Below are 15,092 nucleotides of genomic sequence, written 5' to 3'. Positions count from 1 at the left end.
GCCAGATACCAGGGTTTTTACTGTACATTTAACAGCCTCTGCTTGCAATATCAATGATATGTTATTGATAGGAAGGATAACTATTGGTTGTAAAATTAAATCTAACAGTAAGCTCATGGCCTTGAGACTAAATAATAGGTGGAAAATCTCTCGCGACCCAACATCTCACTGATAATCATTGAAGTTTATAAATTCTTCAGTACTATCAAGGCCATCACGAAGAACCATCCTTCTGTAGGCCCAATGATTATCAAGCAGACAGCTGCTGTGGGAAAGAACATTTTCAAAATCTTTTCAACTCTACTTCCTTGATGTGAACACCAATGATTCCATTTCACAACAATCTTCCGTCAGCTGAAAAGTCATATGCCAAGAGATAAACACCAAGATTTTGGGAGCAAATGCCATCTCTAATGAAGATCTAAAACTTGTCAGAGATGAACAGGTCTCCAGAGATGCTGCAATTGAAAACATCTTCAAGAAAGGAGCACCTGTGAAGGGGCTTTCCTGCTATCTCCCACTGAGAAGGTCAATAACCATACTCCTCCTCAATTGTCTCCTCTTAATACCTGAAGAGCTACTCCACAAATCCCTGTGTGGTTTCAGTTCATCTGCGGACACATCAATTTCGAGAAATACAGTGTGCAACAACCACTAAACATAGCTTTTTAAAAAAAAAATCTTACATGATGACATTGGAATCATATAATTGAGAGGGATTGTAAAGCATCCTTCTTAAATTAAAATTTGTCTCCATCTTACATCTACCATAAGACAGCGTACAAAAATTGATCTTAACCTATGGGTCCTCTATTGGCCCAAATTTTCAGTGCAGACTTGGTATGAAATACCAAGGCAATAGAACCCAAACACTCTTCTCAATCCTACTGCCAAATGTTGCTTCCATCTGAAGTGATGGCAATCTACAGGTCAACTGAGGATCTCTTTAATTGGCCTCACCTCTTATGGAATTTGAAATCAAGATTCAATTTAATGTCATGTAATAAAAACAGTGCAATATTACACAATTTAGTCAGCTATAAGTCAAACAGATTCACCATCAGCTGAAATTGCCTGAATCGCCTCTTGCAGTCAGAGAAAGAGAAGCAAAAGATAGTCCCCTCAGAGTCAGCAAGAGTCCATGGATTCACTTCCAGCACTTCTGCAGCCACACAGAGTCCAGATCCAAACCTCAGACACAATCAGAAAGCCTTCAGTGCCCTCGGCACCTTATCGCATCCCAGTTTTGATACCTGGTATCCCTTCAGCCAGTCTCCAACTATCCAAAGCCCAGCGTGAATCCCTTGACCGCAGTCACCAAAAGCCCACCACCCGTATGTTTCTTCAATCGCAGAACCCCTCACCGCTGTGGTCACTGTTCATGGGTCATCTCCTCTGTTTCTCCTTCTCAAATACGGGGTGGACTCCCCATTTACTGGTACCCTGCGCCAGTCTGCTGCTCCCCCAGAGACTACATCCCCTCATGGTTGATGCCTATCATTAGGCACCATCATCTTGGGTACAGATCCCATAGTTTTTAAATAAAACCACCATAGTCTCCATTTACAGGCTACAGTCTGTAGAGAGCTGATGGCAGTCAGACTGAATGCATGTCGATGTTGGTGGAGCTGCTGTAATAGCAGTGCAGCCACTACAGCACCTTCAGCAGTGCCGCCATCTTGTACCTCAGAGTCAGGTGGAAATCCACAATCATTCAAGGCATCAAAAGAAACTAAATCAATCACTTGGTGTTTGGGAATCTGTGCTTGCAAAATTTTAGGCCACCCATGCAGTTAATATTGAAATAAGTCCGGCATCTATAAAAGACCTGTTCTAGTCAGTTTGTCGGTCACTATAGATGGAATCAAAGTGGACTCATTGCAGCTGGACAATAGACCCTTTGTGAAAAAAATTAGGAGGAAGCAATTGAGGAAGACCATGAGGAATTGCACCAAGAGTGATCGATTATTATTTCAAAGGCACACAGAACAACGTATCATGAAGAAGAGAAAAAAAAATTTCAGATGAGAAAGATGCAGACAAAATCGAAGCAAATAGAATTAAGTAAATGTTATTATTAACTTCATTATAAAAATAACTAAATGACATTTTAAGTGCATAACTAGAGGTATTAAATGGAAGGAATATTCATACTATATAACCAGAACTGCTTAAAAATTTGAATTCATTTCACATTTGAGATCTGTGTTCTTATTCAAAGTAATTGTTTAGTTAACAGAGTCTGATTCTGTAATTAAAATACCAATTTTTAATACACAGGAGGAAAAACAGGGTTAACTGAGTATGATAGTGTACCGGTAATTAAAATATCTCTTTATAATGCACAAGATGAAAAATAGGTCACCCAACAGTTAGCAGGTTATTATTCAATTAACATAAAATTCCCTCAAGATGCAATGGATATGGTTTTTTTTACTGAAGTACCATTTATCCTTAATTCTATATTAAAAATGGAGCAGAGAATTAATGGAAACATAGTTCTATCAAACATAATTCTGTACACGTTGGAGGGAAAACATAACCTAACTGAATTAACAAAAGAAAATGGCAATGCATTATACTTATACTATGTATGAGAGCTCAATTTATGTTTTTAATGTATTCTTTATAATCAAACATTTTTTTTTAAACCTATCACCCATAAGAAGCATTTTCAAATCATTGTCATACAAAATAGACATATAAAAGTTACATTCTTTCTCCTCAGACATTGTCAACAATTTCAAATAGATGTGGCCAGAGGTCAATTTCAAGTGAGTTTGCTATCTCATGTAAATTTAATAAATTTACCAATATAAATAGAAAAAATTGAAGGAAGCAATAGGCGTACACCATTTTCCATTCCATTCAAGTTATGTTTCCAATATCAATGCATCATTTCACTGCAAATCCACTTCTTTTTACCAATTCCTTCAGTTCATTAAGATAATAAATTCACAATAATAGAAGGCTAAAATATCATAAACTATATCCAAACAAGAAAGTGGTTCTGTTTTCACTCTGAAAATTATTTTACTTTCACAATGATGGCCATTTACCTTCTCATGGTATCAGTTGGGAATATTTGTTTCTGAGAGAGTTGCTGGATCATAATTTTGCCCTGTATTAGGTACAGTACAACTCCGATTATCTGAAATTGGATTCTTCGAAATCCTGTTATCCGAAATTTATCCATGTTTATCAAAAATTTTTTTTTGAAGCCGAAATGACCAGGCATACCAGGCTCCAGGACAAGAGTGCAGTCCTCAGGCTCCTGGCACGAGTGGGGCCTCAGTGAGGAAGTGTTGGTGATTGGCAGTGGCCAGCATTGTTTTTTGGTGAGAATTAAACATTGTTTAAAAAATTATTTTTTTGATATATTCATTATTACAAGCAGAAACTCCTGAATTAGGATTATATAGAGATCAAAGCCGAGATAGAAAACAAATTTGAATATTACAATAGATCAAAAAATGTGGGAAAATTTATGTAGGGATTGTCTGACTAATGTAAGATATAGATTAATTCAATACAATTTTTTACATCAATTATATGTTATGCCACAAAAATTGAATAGATTGAAGACAGATTTATCAGAACAATACTCAACATGGACTTGTTCCAATATGAGACCTTTTTGGGTGATTATAGATAACTCTTTGGAACAAGTTACAGGAGTTGTTTTTGTGTTAAATCCAGATTTATTTTTATTAGGAAATATTGAAGATACAACTCATAAATTGAAATTCATTAAATTAAGAAAATGTATTGCAATTACTTTGAAATCGGATACACCTTTAACTATGTCAAGGAGGGATGCTGAAATTCACATTTGTATTCCTCTGGAAAAAACTTACTTATAATTTAAGAAATGATATTCTATGCTTTTACATATCTGGTGCTCTACAATCAACTAATGGGATTAAATTTGTAGTGATATTTCTTTTATCCTTCTAGCCCTGCAGAATTTTCCTCTGTATGCTTATGTTAGAAATGATGAATTGTACCACACATCTCTCTCTGCAATCCAAAGATTCTTTTTTACTTTCTCTTTTCTTATCTTTTTATACCTATAATTTTTTTTAACTGTTTTCAATTTGTATATTTTTTTTACTTTTCGCACTGTGAACCATATCAATCAAAATACATACAAACATTTCCCTCTTAAATATACAGTGGCATTTTCTCCCCTTTTTCCACCCCTACCTTCTCTCCCACCTCCAAACCCATTAAACGTTCAACATATACAATACAATAAAACCATTAAACAATGTCATCACACAATGAAAATAAACAAGAAAATTGTGTCATCTACTTTTACACACTGGATCAAGTCATTTTGTCTTATCATTTTATCATTTTAGGGGGTGGAGGTCCGAGGCAAGCCATGTATGGTTCCCAAATTTGTTCAAGTAATGTGACTTTATTTTTTTAATTATGTGTTATTTTTTCCAATGGAATACATTTATTCATTTCCATGTACCATTGCTATACTCTCAGGCTCTCTTCAGATTTCCAACTTAACATTATACATTTTTTTGCTACAGCTAAGGCTATCATAATAAATTTTTTTTTGCACTTCGTCCAGTTTGAGGCCTAATTCTTTACTTCTTATATTACTTCGAAGAAAGATCTCTGGATTTTTTGGTATGTTGCTTTTTGTGATTTTATTTAATACCTGATTTAGATCTTCCCAAAACTTTTTCACTTTCTCACCTGCCCAAATTGCATGTACTGTTGTTCCCATTTCCATCTTACAGCGAAAACATCTATCTGATAATGTTGGATCCCATTTTTTTAAACTTTTGGGGTGTGATATATAACCTGTTTAACCAATTATACTGTATCATACGTAACTTTTGTTTGGGTTTATAGCTCATTTAATCATTTTCCTTCTTTTGCAGCTTGATGTACATGTTTGTTATAAATCTTTTTATTATCATTGTTTCTGTAATCACATATTCAAAGCTGCTTCCTTCTGGTAATCTCAGTCTGTTTCCCAATTTATCCTTTAAGTAGGCTTTCAGTTGATGGCATGCAAACATTGTACCATGAGTTATTCCATATTTGTACTTCATTTGTTCAAATGTTAATAAATTATTTTCCAAAAAACAATTTTCTATTCTTTTCTATCCCTTTTCTCTCCCATTCTCTAAAGGAAAGGTTATCTACTGTAAAAGGGATTAGCTGATTTTGCATCAATAATAATTTTGGTAGTTGGTAATTTGTTTTTTTTCCTTTCTAAGTGAATCTTCTTCCATATATTAAGTAAATGATGCAGAACTGTTGAGCTTTTATACTGCACCAGCTTTTCATCCCACTTATAAAGTATATGTTCCGGTACCTTCTCCCCTATTTTATCTAGCCCTATCTTAGTCCAATCTGGTTTTTCCCTTGTCTGATAAAAATCTGATAAATACCTTAATTGTGCTGCAAACCACTTTGGTTGTACCTCTCTGTTAATTTATCTAACACTATCCTCCGGTTTTCCCCCCCTTTCCATAAAAATTTCCTTATTATTCTCTTTAGTTCATTAAAGAATTTCTCTGTTAAGGGAATTGGTAACGATTGAAATAAGTATTGTATCCTTGGGAAGACATTCATTTTAATGCAATTTACCCTCCCTATCAACATTAGTGGTAATTCTTTCCAATGTTCTAGGTCTTCCTGCAATTTCTTAATTAATGGCTGATAATTTAATTTGTACAGGTGACTTAAATTATTATCTAATCTAATACTTAGGTATCGGATTGCTTGAGTTTGCCATTTAAATGGTGATTTTTTTTAAAATTCTGTATAATCGGCATTACTCATTGGCAATGCTTCACTTTTATTTGCGTTGATCTTGTACCTCGATATTTCTCCATATTCCTTCAATTTCTTATGTACTTCTTTTATTGATATTTCTGGTTCTGTTAAGTATACTATGATGTCATCTGTAAATAAACTGATTTTATACTCCTTCTCCTTTATTTTTATCCCTTTTGTTTTATTTTCAGTTCTGCCAATGGTTCTATTGCTAAAGCAAACAGTGAGGGAGATAGTGGACATCCCTGCTTAGTTGGCCTACTTAATTTGAATTGGTTCGATACATATCCATTGACTGTCACCTTCGCCAATGGTCCATTATATAATGCTTTAATCCAATTAATTTTTTTTTGGTAGATTGAACCTCTGTTATACTTTGAATAAATAATTCCATTCTACCCTGTCAAAGGCTTTTTCTGCGTCTAAAGCAACAGCCACGGTTGGCATCTTAGTTCCTTGAATTGCATGAATTAAATTAATAAATTTACAGAACGCTGTTCGTCTTTTCTTAATAAATCCAGTTTGATCTTGTTTTACTATGTTTGGTACACAGTCGGCCAATCTGTTTGCTAATAATTTTGATTATCTTATAATCTGAATTAAGTAGAGATATTGGTCTATATGATGTTGCTGTTAGTGGATCCTTCCCCATCTTTGGTATTACTGTAATTATTGCTGTCTTGTATGAATCTGGCAAGTTTTGTGATTCTTCTATCTGGTTCATTACTTCCAGGAGAGGTGGAATTAATAACTCTTTAAATGTTCTATAGAATTCTATTGGGAATCCATCCTCTCCAGGTGTTTTATTGTTCGGCAGCTTTTTAATATATCCTGTACTTCTATTTCAAATGGTTTTATCAGCTTGTTTTGCTCCTCTTCTTACAATTTCAGCAGTTCAATTTTAGCTAAAAACTCTTCTATTTTATCATCTTTCCCCTCATTCTCAGTTTGGTATAATTGTTCATAAAATTCCTTAAAGTTCTCATTAATCTCCATTGGATTATATGTAATTTGTTTGTCCATTTTCCTTGATGCCAATACAATTCTTTTAGCTTGTTCTGTTTTAAGTTGCCAGGCTAATATTTTGTGTGTTTTTTTTCTCCAGCTCATAATACATTTGCTTTATTTTCATTATGTTCTTCTCCACCTTATACGTTTGTAATGTTTCGTATTTTATTTTCTGTCCGCCAATTCTCTTTTTGTTATATCGTCCCTTGTTGCTAGTTCTTTTTCTGTATTTACTATCTCCCTTTCCAACTGTTCTAGTTCCCGATTATAGTCCTTTTTCATCTTAGTTACATAACTTATTATCTGCCCTCTCATGAAGGCTTTCATTGCATCCCATAATAAACATTTGTCTTTCACTGATTCCGTATTTATTTCAAAGTTTTGTGATTCAATAAATTCTCTAAATTCCTGTCTTTTAAGTAGCATGGAGTTTAATCTCCATCTATATGTTCTTGGTGGGATGTCCTCCAGTGATCAGATAGGAATCTAGCTTTATATTCAGTTTTCCTAACTCTCCCTTGAATATGGTTCAACAACAAAAACATATCAATCCTTGAGTATCTTTTATGCCTACTCGAGTAATATGAGTATTTCTTCTCCCTTTGGTGCTGCCTCCTCCATATATCCATGTTTAATTTCCTGCATTGATTTAACCATAAATTTGGCCACTTTATTCTTTTTGTTATTCTTTTGTCCAATTTTATCCAACATTGGATCCAAATTAAGGTTAAAATCCCCTCCTATTAATATATTCCCCTGCGTATCTACAATCTTCAAAAAAAATCTTGCATAATCTTTTGATTAGCTGGACACCTCTTCATTAGGTGCATATAATATTGATCAATTCCAGAATTCTGAATATATCTGATACTTTATCATTACATACCTCCTTGCTGGATCTATTATTTTCTCCTCTATTTTGATTGATGCATTTTTATTTATTAATATAGCTACACCTCTGGCTTTTGAATTATAGGATGCTGCCGCTATGTACCCTACCCAGTCTCTCTTTAATTTATTATGTTCCACTTCAGTTAGATGCGTTTCCTGCATAAATGCTATGTCTATTTTTTTCTTTTTTTCAGGAAATTTAATAGCCTTTTTGTTTAATTTGGTTATATATTCCATTAATATTTATAGTCATATAGTTCAACATGGCCATCTCATATTCTGTTTACATCTCATTTCCACTTCCTCACCACCACCACCATCCCCCTTTTCCCCATTTCCATCTCTCAGTTTTCCCTTTTTGAACTCAATATATGACAACACTTTTAAAACATAAAATACTTCAACAACTCCCACATCTAAAATTCTCTTAACCGCAAATGTGTTTCCCCACCCCTCCTCTCTTGAGTTGCCCCTTGCCGGGCAACCACAACTCCCCTCTCCATTTGGATTGCGAACCTGCTCGAAAGCGTCAACTGATTTCGCAGTGATGGTTATTCTCTCCCACCCAACCCCCTCCAGAAAAGACTTTTACCTTCACATATAACAAAGCTCACCCTCTGTTCCCCCCCCCCTTACGTCCTTTCTTCCCTTTTCTTTAGTTCTTACTTATACATCTTTATATGTATTTTGTCGTCGTTCTTCGTTCTTGTTACATCTCTTCATCTCTCCTTCTGTCCTGCAGTCATTCTGCTAATTCTCGTGCTTCCTCTGGATCCGAGAACAGTCTGTTTTGCTCCCCAGGGATAAATATTTTAAGCACAGCTGGATATCTTAACATAAATTTATAACCTTTTTTCCATAGGATCGATTTTGTTGTATTAAACTCTTTCCTCTTCTTTAAGAGTTCGAAACTTATGTCTGGGTAAAAAAATATTTTTTGACCCTTGTATTCCAATGATTTTTTCGTCTTCTCTAATTTTATTCCTTGCCCTCTCCAGTATATTTTCTCTTGTCGAGTATCTCAGAAATTTTACTAAAACGGATCTTGATTTTTGCTGTGTCTGTGGTTTCGGAGCTAGTGTTCTGTGTGCCCTTTCTATTTCCATTCCTTCCTGTATTTCTGGCATTCCCAGGACCTTTGGGATCCATTCTTTTATAAATTCTTTCATATTTGTGCCTTCTTCATCTTCCTTTAGGCCCACTATCTTTACGCAGTTTTGCCTACTATAGTTTTCCATTATATCCATCTTCTGAGCTAACAACTCCTGTGTTTCTTTAACTTTTTTATCACTTTCTTCCAATTTTCTTTAAGTCGTTCACTTCCATTTCTATCACCATTACATGTTCTTCCACATTTTCTAATCTTTTCCCTACATCTGTTATGTCCAGCTCTATTCTTCTGTACTTTTCATTTCACTAAATTCTAATGTCAACCATTCTCATTTGTTCTTGAATTTTTTTTAAATCTATATACTGTCCATCTATTTTACCTTCTATTCCTCTGTGCAGAGCTTGATCTTCTTCCTCTTCTTCTGTATCTGCACCTGTGTTTGTGTCTTCTACTTCTCTTCCTTGTATCTGTGTCACTTCTGACTTTCTTGTTGAGCTGCTTGCTTCGCTTTGCTGGGCGTCTTCTTGCATGGCTTCTTGCCATTGGTTGTCTTCTTCTGGGCTTGTCCTCTGTTGGGCCTCCTGTTGCTGTTCTTCTTTCCTATCACTCCCTTTCCCGTCGCTTTCCTCTTCTTCCAGATGAGAGCCCTGGTGTTGGGCATCCCTCAGCTGGTCGCGCTGTGTTTGCTCGTTCCTCAGCTGGACTCCCATCCCATCGGTGATCTCTTTTTCCTTAGTGAGTGCACTGCACATGCGCGACTCCTCACGCATGCGCAGTTGCGCGCTTTTGTTTGGCTCAGAGAGCCATTTTTGCAGTCCAGTGGTCGGGAGGTCGAAATTGCGGGGTCGTCACCAACCTTGGGGAACCGGGGGGGGCTCTCTTCTCCACGACGGCTCCCTGTTTCTTCATGCAGGTAAGGCCTTCTCCTTTCTCTTCTGGCGTATTTTCTTCTTTTCCCCACCCCATTGTTTTAACTTTTTCCTTCTTGGGTGCCATTTTCTTTCTTTTCTCCACAACTTTATCTTTTATTTGTTATGGTTTGTGTTTCTTGAACTTTGTACTTTCTTCACTTTATTTCTTCTTTTCTGGAGAGAGCTGCTATTCTCCTACCCCCCACTACTCCATCACTTGACTCCTTCTATTGTTTTTTTCTTGAGGGGGGAGGTAGGCTGGGATGGAGGGGTTTTGGGGTGGGGTGAAAATCATCATGTATGTAATTAATTTGCTTTTTTGTTATATGTGTTATTATAATAATTGTAGTTACTGCATGTATAGAATATTAAATAAAATATTTTTTTTAAATATTGAGTCTTAAAGGAATGGTGCATCCAGAAATAGTGATGTCATCAAGCTCCTTCACAATGAAGAAATCTAAGACAGTAAATTAAGAAACAAAAAGCACTCAGGAACATATACATAAAAATCAAATGCATGAAAAAGATTGGAAATTGCAATCACATTGCTGAAAATATCCACTTTTGAACTATTAGATATGTTGCCAATCTTTCATTTCATATGACCTATGAAGGAGAGATGGAATTCCAAGAGTTACCCAAGTAAAGCATGGGGACTTTGGATCTCATGGACACCAAGATCACCTGCTTAAATCTTAGTGAAAAAGCCTGCATCCTTCGTGATGGCCAGGGGTTGTGTTACTAAAGCTCTATTAACGCAAGACATTTAAATCATCCATCTACAGAGACTTGGTATCCTTAGTATTCTTCCAATGTAGTGTTCAACATGGAAGAAAAAAAATTCAATGACTGGTAGAACTGATAGAACAATGGTAAAAAGCAAGAAGATTTCTTTTAAATATCTTGATTTAAAGATACAGGGCTTCAGAGAATAGATCTCCCATTCCAGTTAACCATATTTTATTGTAATTTCCAATGAGAAAGGAGTTATCCCAGGATGATCATGAAAGCGATTAATAAAAAGATTATGTAGTAACATAAATAGAAGGCTGGCTCAGGGGAAGGGGTAGAGGTGGTTGAAAGCTCAAAGAAAGGTCACATGAATATTATTTAGATTGTCAGGATGGTTTTATGCAATGAGGTGAGACAAAACCACAGTCATTTTCTTCAGTTTTAAAATGACCTGTTTTAAAATGAAAATAAATTAACAATGGAAAAGAAAGGGAAAAGTAGCATACTTAGGATTCCTTCTGGGCCTCTGATCAAGAACTTCAATTACTTCAGTTGAAATGCCAATGTTTAAAATAATTCATTGAACTATTTCAATAATATCAATCAGATAAATATTCACCAAATACATTATTCAGGAAGCATCAATTCTTCTAAAAATATTGCCTCAACCAACTGCAAGTCACACAGTGCTTACATAAATATTCAAGAATCATCCATTTTGAATGTAATTCACAGTAAAATAACACCCACTTACTTATAAGGTTTTTGTGGAAGGATGCTGATCCGTGTCTTGTCCAGTATTTTCTTCAACTTGTTTCGCCCTATCACTGCATTTGCTTTGGCCTTCTTATTTGCCTTATCTAATCCAATCACCTGTTCCACATCCACAGCAAGGTCTGGGATGGAATAGCGGCTGCCTTTTTTGTCACCAATTTTTGGTATGTGTGGAGCACCATTTCTTTTCTCTTCTGCAAGTCTGGATAGAAGTTCTTTAAACACTGTGAAAGAAGCAAAAATTTTTTGACCTCGGAACATTTTTTGTTGATTTTATAACAAAGAGACTTTGAATATAACTAAATTTTAATTATATGTAGCAGAGGAGGGAATTGCATACAATTACCTATTTAATAGACAAGTTGGAAGTATACAAAATAATACGCTGCCACTGCCAACTATACATATTGTATATAATGGACACTCCAGTTTAAACTTAATTAATGACAAGTTCTGTTTGATAATAATCGAGTTGAATGGGCTTCTGAATTCCTCCACCATCAGACTCCTTAATGGGGACTTATTTTTAAGAACTTTTACTTTTTTCCCCCCTCTCTCTCTCTCTCTCTGTATTGTAGTTTGTTTACATTTGTACACTGAATCCATTTTTTTTTTGCACTGCCAATAAGTGGTAATTCTGCCTCACCGGCAGGAAAAAGAATCTCAGGGTTTTATGTGATGTCATACATGTACTCTGACAATAAATTTGAACTCTGAATCATATTTAATAATAGGCATTATCTTTCCACAACGAGCAAAATTCCTCAGTTAATGAAGTCCATAGCTGGGCCCTTCATACAGGCAGTCCTCTACTTCCATCCTACGCAAGTTACATCCACCCGCACATATGACCAAACCTTTCTTTAGAAAAACATTAAAACTATTGTACAAGTACTGTATACTGGTCCCTGCACTCCACGACAGCCCTAAAGTCTCAACGGCAGCCCAATGTCTGAGTCCAATGACTTTATTATGAACCTCTAGTATATATGGACATTGGGGAGTATCTTTATTGAAGGTACTATACATATGTTTACATTCTTCATTAATGATTCAATTGTTAAAAATCTTTTATATGGTCTCATTTAATTATGCGTGGTGGGGTGAACCCGACTTACGATCAATCCGAGTTACAACCAATTTGTCAGTCTCAATTATGGTCGTAAGTTAGGGACCACCTGTATATGGGCAACATCCAAACTCAAGTTGCTGAATAGCAAAGAATAATTCTGTAACAGAATAACCAGTAATCAAGTGATAGCCTATTGACTTCCCCACAACATTCAATGGCCAATCTTAAAGATCCACTAACAGTGTGCGCCCGTTTCCTGTTAGTTATCCAATCACCTATCGATTTCAATGTTACCTGCCACACTAACGGCTTTTATTTTCTGCAATAAAACACGAGTCTTCTGGAAATCTAGCACCTGTGCATTCACCAGTTATCATTAATCCACAACACATATTACTTCTGCAAATTTCACAAAACCATGTTGATTTTTGCTGAATTACCTTGATTTTTTTTTAATGAGCCTTGCTGTACCCTCCTTAATACAGCTTCTAAAGCTTTCCCCATGACAAATATTAAACTGACTGACCTGTAGTTTTCTGCTTCCCTTTCTTTTCAAATAAACAAGCTGCATTTACTATTTTCCAATTTAATGAAACTTGCCCAAAATCTGGGGGACTTTGTCACATTAAAATTAATGCATCAATTTAGCTTTGATAGTCTTAAAAATTACAAGAATTAAATGGGTCATGTTTATAATATGTATAGAATTACAGCTGTATATGAAACCTACCAAACAAGTTTGTTTTCACAGTGATAGACAAATGAGTGTTATTCCGAAGAATTTCCAAGGCTTTAGGTAGCTGAATATTCTCAAAGTTTTGTCCATTAACTTCCATTATCTGAAAAACAAATTCCCTTCAATTTTGATTTACATCAAATGTGTAGTTACAATCTCAAAAATCTCATCATACAAGCTAACATTGTTGTTACAACTTTTACTGCTCTCCAATGAAAGGAGTCTATGTAATTGTAAAAATATCAGCTCTCATGTTAGATAAAAGCAGCTGAAGTCATAGCTAATTATGGTATTCAATGAACGGCTTCACAACTGAAGCCCGTTGCATCTGTCAAATTACAGGAACTAAATTCTTCCATTTTATTATTGAAAATACCAGTAAAAGGTGGTAAGTAAACCAGATGGTAAGCTCAGTGGGATACGTTCTTCATAATCTTGTGTTTCTAAAAACAAAAAGTTTTGAGTTACTTGTAGTGCTTTTTTAGTTTTATCCCAGAAGAACATTAACCTTGTGAGGCCATTTCAGGATTGCAATGGTTCTAATTTAAAATAATTTATTCCAAACACATGGACTGCCACAAAAATTAGATAAAAACATGAAATTTCCAGTTTTCATTTCAGGTGCAGAGACACAAGATAAACTTTCATCTGCTAGAAGAAACCAGTCTGAATTACTTAAGATTTTGTCTTTGTGCTGCCAGTTCTGGAAATGTGCTAATAAAATGCACTTTTTATAGATTCATATTTGTATAATTATTCACACAGATGGAACTGCATATTTTTGTCCATGTATGGAGTACTGGGAAGTGGAAACATCCATGCAAAGAAACATTAAAATAATAAAATATCTAATACAAGCCACACAAAATTCTGGAAGGTATTTAAAAACAACCTATTTCACCTTGTCAATTAAAAGGTGATAAAGATATGGTTAAAGAAAATTGAAGTGAAAGGAATATGCAGGCAAGAGTCAGAGCAGCCTATTGGTGAACATGATGGTGGGAAGGCTTATTCATGGAACAATCCCTTAATGCCCACAGTGCATCTGATAAACAAAATGAACCCACACCTGGAGTACATCAATGCCTGTGCCAATCCCAACTGCACGTTGTAAAATGTAGTTGGTGCACATACTTCCGGTAATGGAAGTGGAAGCAAAGATCATTTAAAATAATTGGTAATAAGATGCTTGACATTAAGCAGAGGAAAGGTAACGAACAGAAACTTGTCCAAACCTTTCTGAAAGATTTCTCATACCAGCTCTTTAAATTTATTTTCCTAAATAATTTAAATCCCTCCCCAGTTAAAATGCATACTTACAGACTTAGAGAGGCTGGAATTTTTAAAGTTCCTCCAGGAGAACTATTTTTTTTTCCATATAGTTTTACCAGAGAAGGAACAACAACTAGAGCACATCTCAGGGAATGTAGGCAGGAAGTGAGTGTCATTGGGAGAGTATGTTGGAGATAGCAATTCTACATCCATTCAAAAGTGAAATTGACAAAGTTCAGGACCAACTTATCCCCACAAGGGTAAAAGTTAAGGTCAACAGATTTTGACAGTTGGATAACAAAATAAAAGGAAACATTATGCAAATAAAGAGAGTAAAAAATGAGGATGACTGTCAGGAAGTATCCGGGTATACTTTAAGAAGTAACTCAGGAGGCAAAGAGGTACAAAATATTACTGTCGGGAAGATCAATAAGCTACCCGAACATTTCCTATGTATTTTAAAAGTGAGAGGATAACCAGGGTTGGAGTAAGGACCATTGGAGACCAAATGGGCAATCGATGTGTGGAGAGAGATTATGCAGGTGAGGTCTTAAATGAAAACTGCTCATCTGTACACACTAAATAGGAGGGAAGAATTCGGGAAGGGGAGTGGTGACATTCTCGAACAAGTTATGGTTAGCATAGTCGTTAGCACAATGCTATTACAGCGACAGCAACCTGAGTTTGAGTCCGGCAGTGTCCGTAAGGAGTTTTACATTCTCCCCATGTCTACCTTGGTTTTGCCTGGGTATTCCAGATGCTTTCCACCGTCCA

At 35.6% G+C, this 15,092-nt stretch overlaps 1 protein-coding gene across 9 annotated transcripts in view; it reads right to left on the bottom strand.

The window, feature by feature from the left end:
* The window catches only part of rapgef2b (Rap guanine nucleotide exchange factor 2b), a 370,696-nt gene that overhangs the window by 78,460 nt on the left and 277,144 nt on the right, over positions 1-15,092 (bottom strand). For all 9 annotated transcript variants that reach the window (XR_011354029.1, XM_069926253.1, XM_069926247.1 and 6 more), the window contains 2 exons: positions 13,041-13,149; positions 11,219-11,462 (listed from right to left, as the gene is read on the bottom strand). Coding sequence is in view for 8 of the 9 variants with exons in the window: in XM_069926253.1 (XP_069782354.1) it covers positions 11,219-11,462; positions 13,041-13,149 (353 nt within the window). In the remaining variant the exon portion in view is untranslated. The remainder of the gene's footprint in view (positions 1-11,218; positions 11,463-13,040; positions 13,150-15,092) is intronic.

This window comes from Narcine bancroftii, chromosome 3 (assembly GCF_036971445.1).
Source record: "Narcine bancroftii isolate sNarBan1 chromosome 3, sNarBan1.hap1, whole genome shotgun sequence".
Lineage (NCBI taxonomy): Eukaryota > Metazoa > Chordata > Chondrichthyes > Torpediniformes > Narcinidae > Narcine > Narcine bancroftii.
Note: the sequence above shows the minus strand (reverse complement) of the source record. Positions and strands in the feature narration are given on the sequence as shown.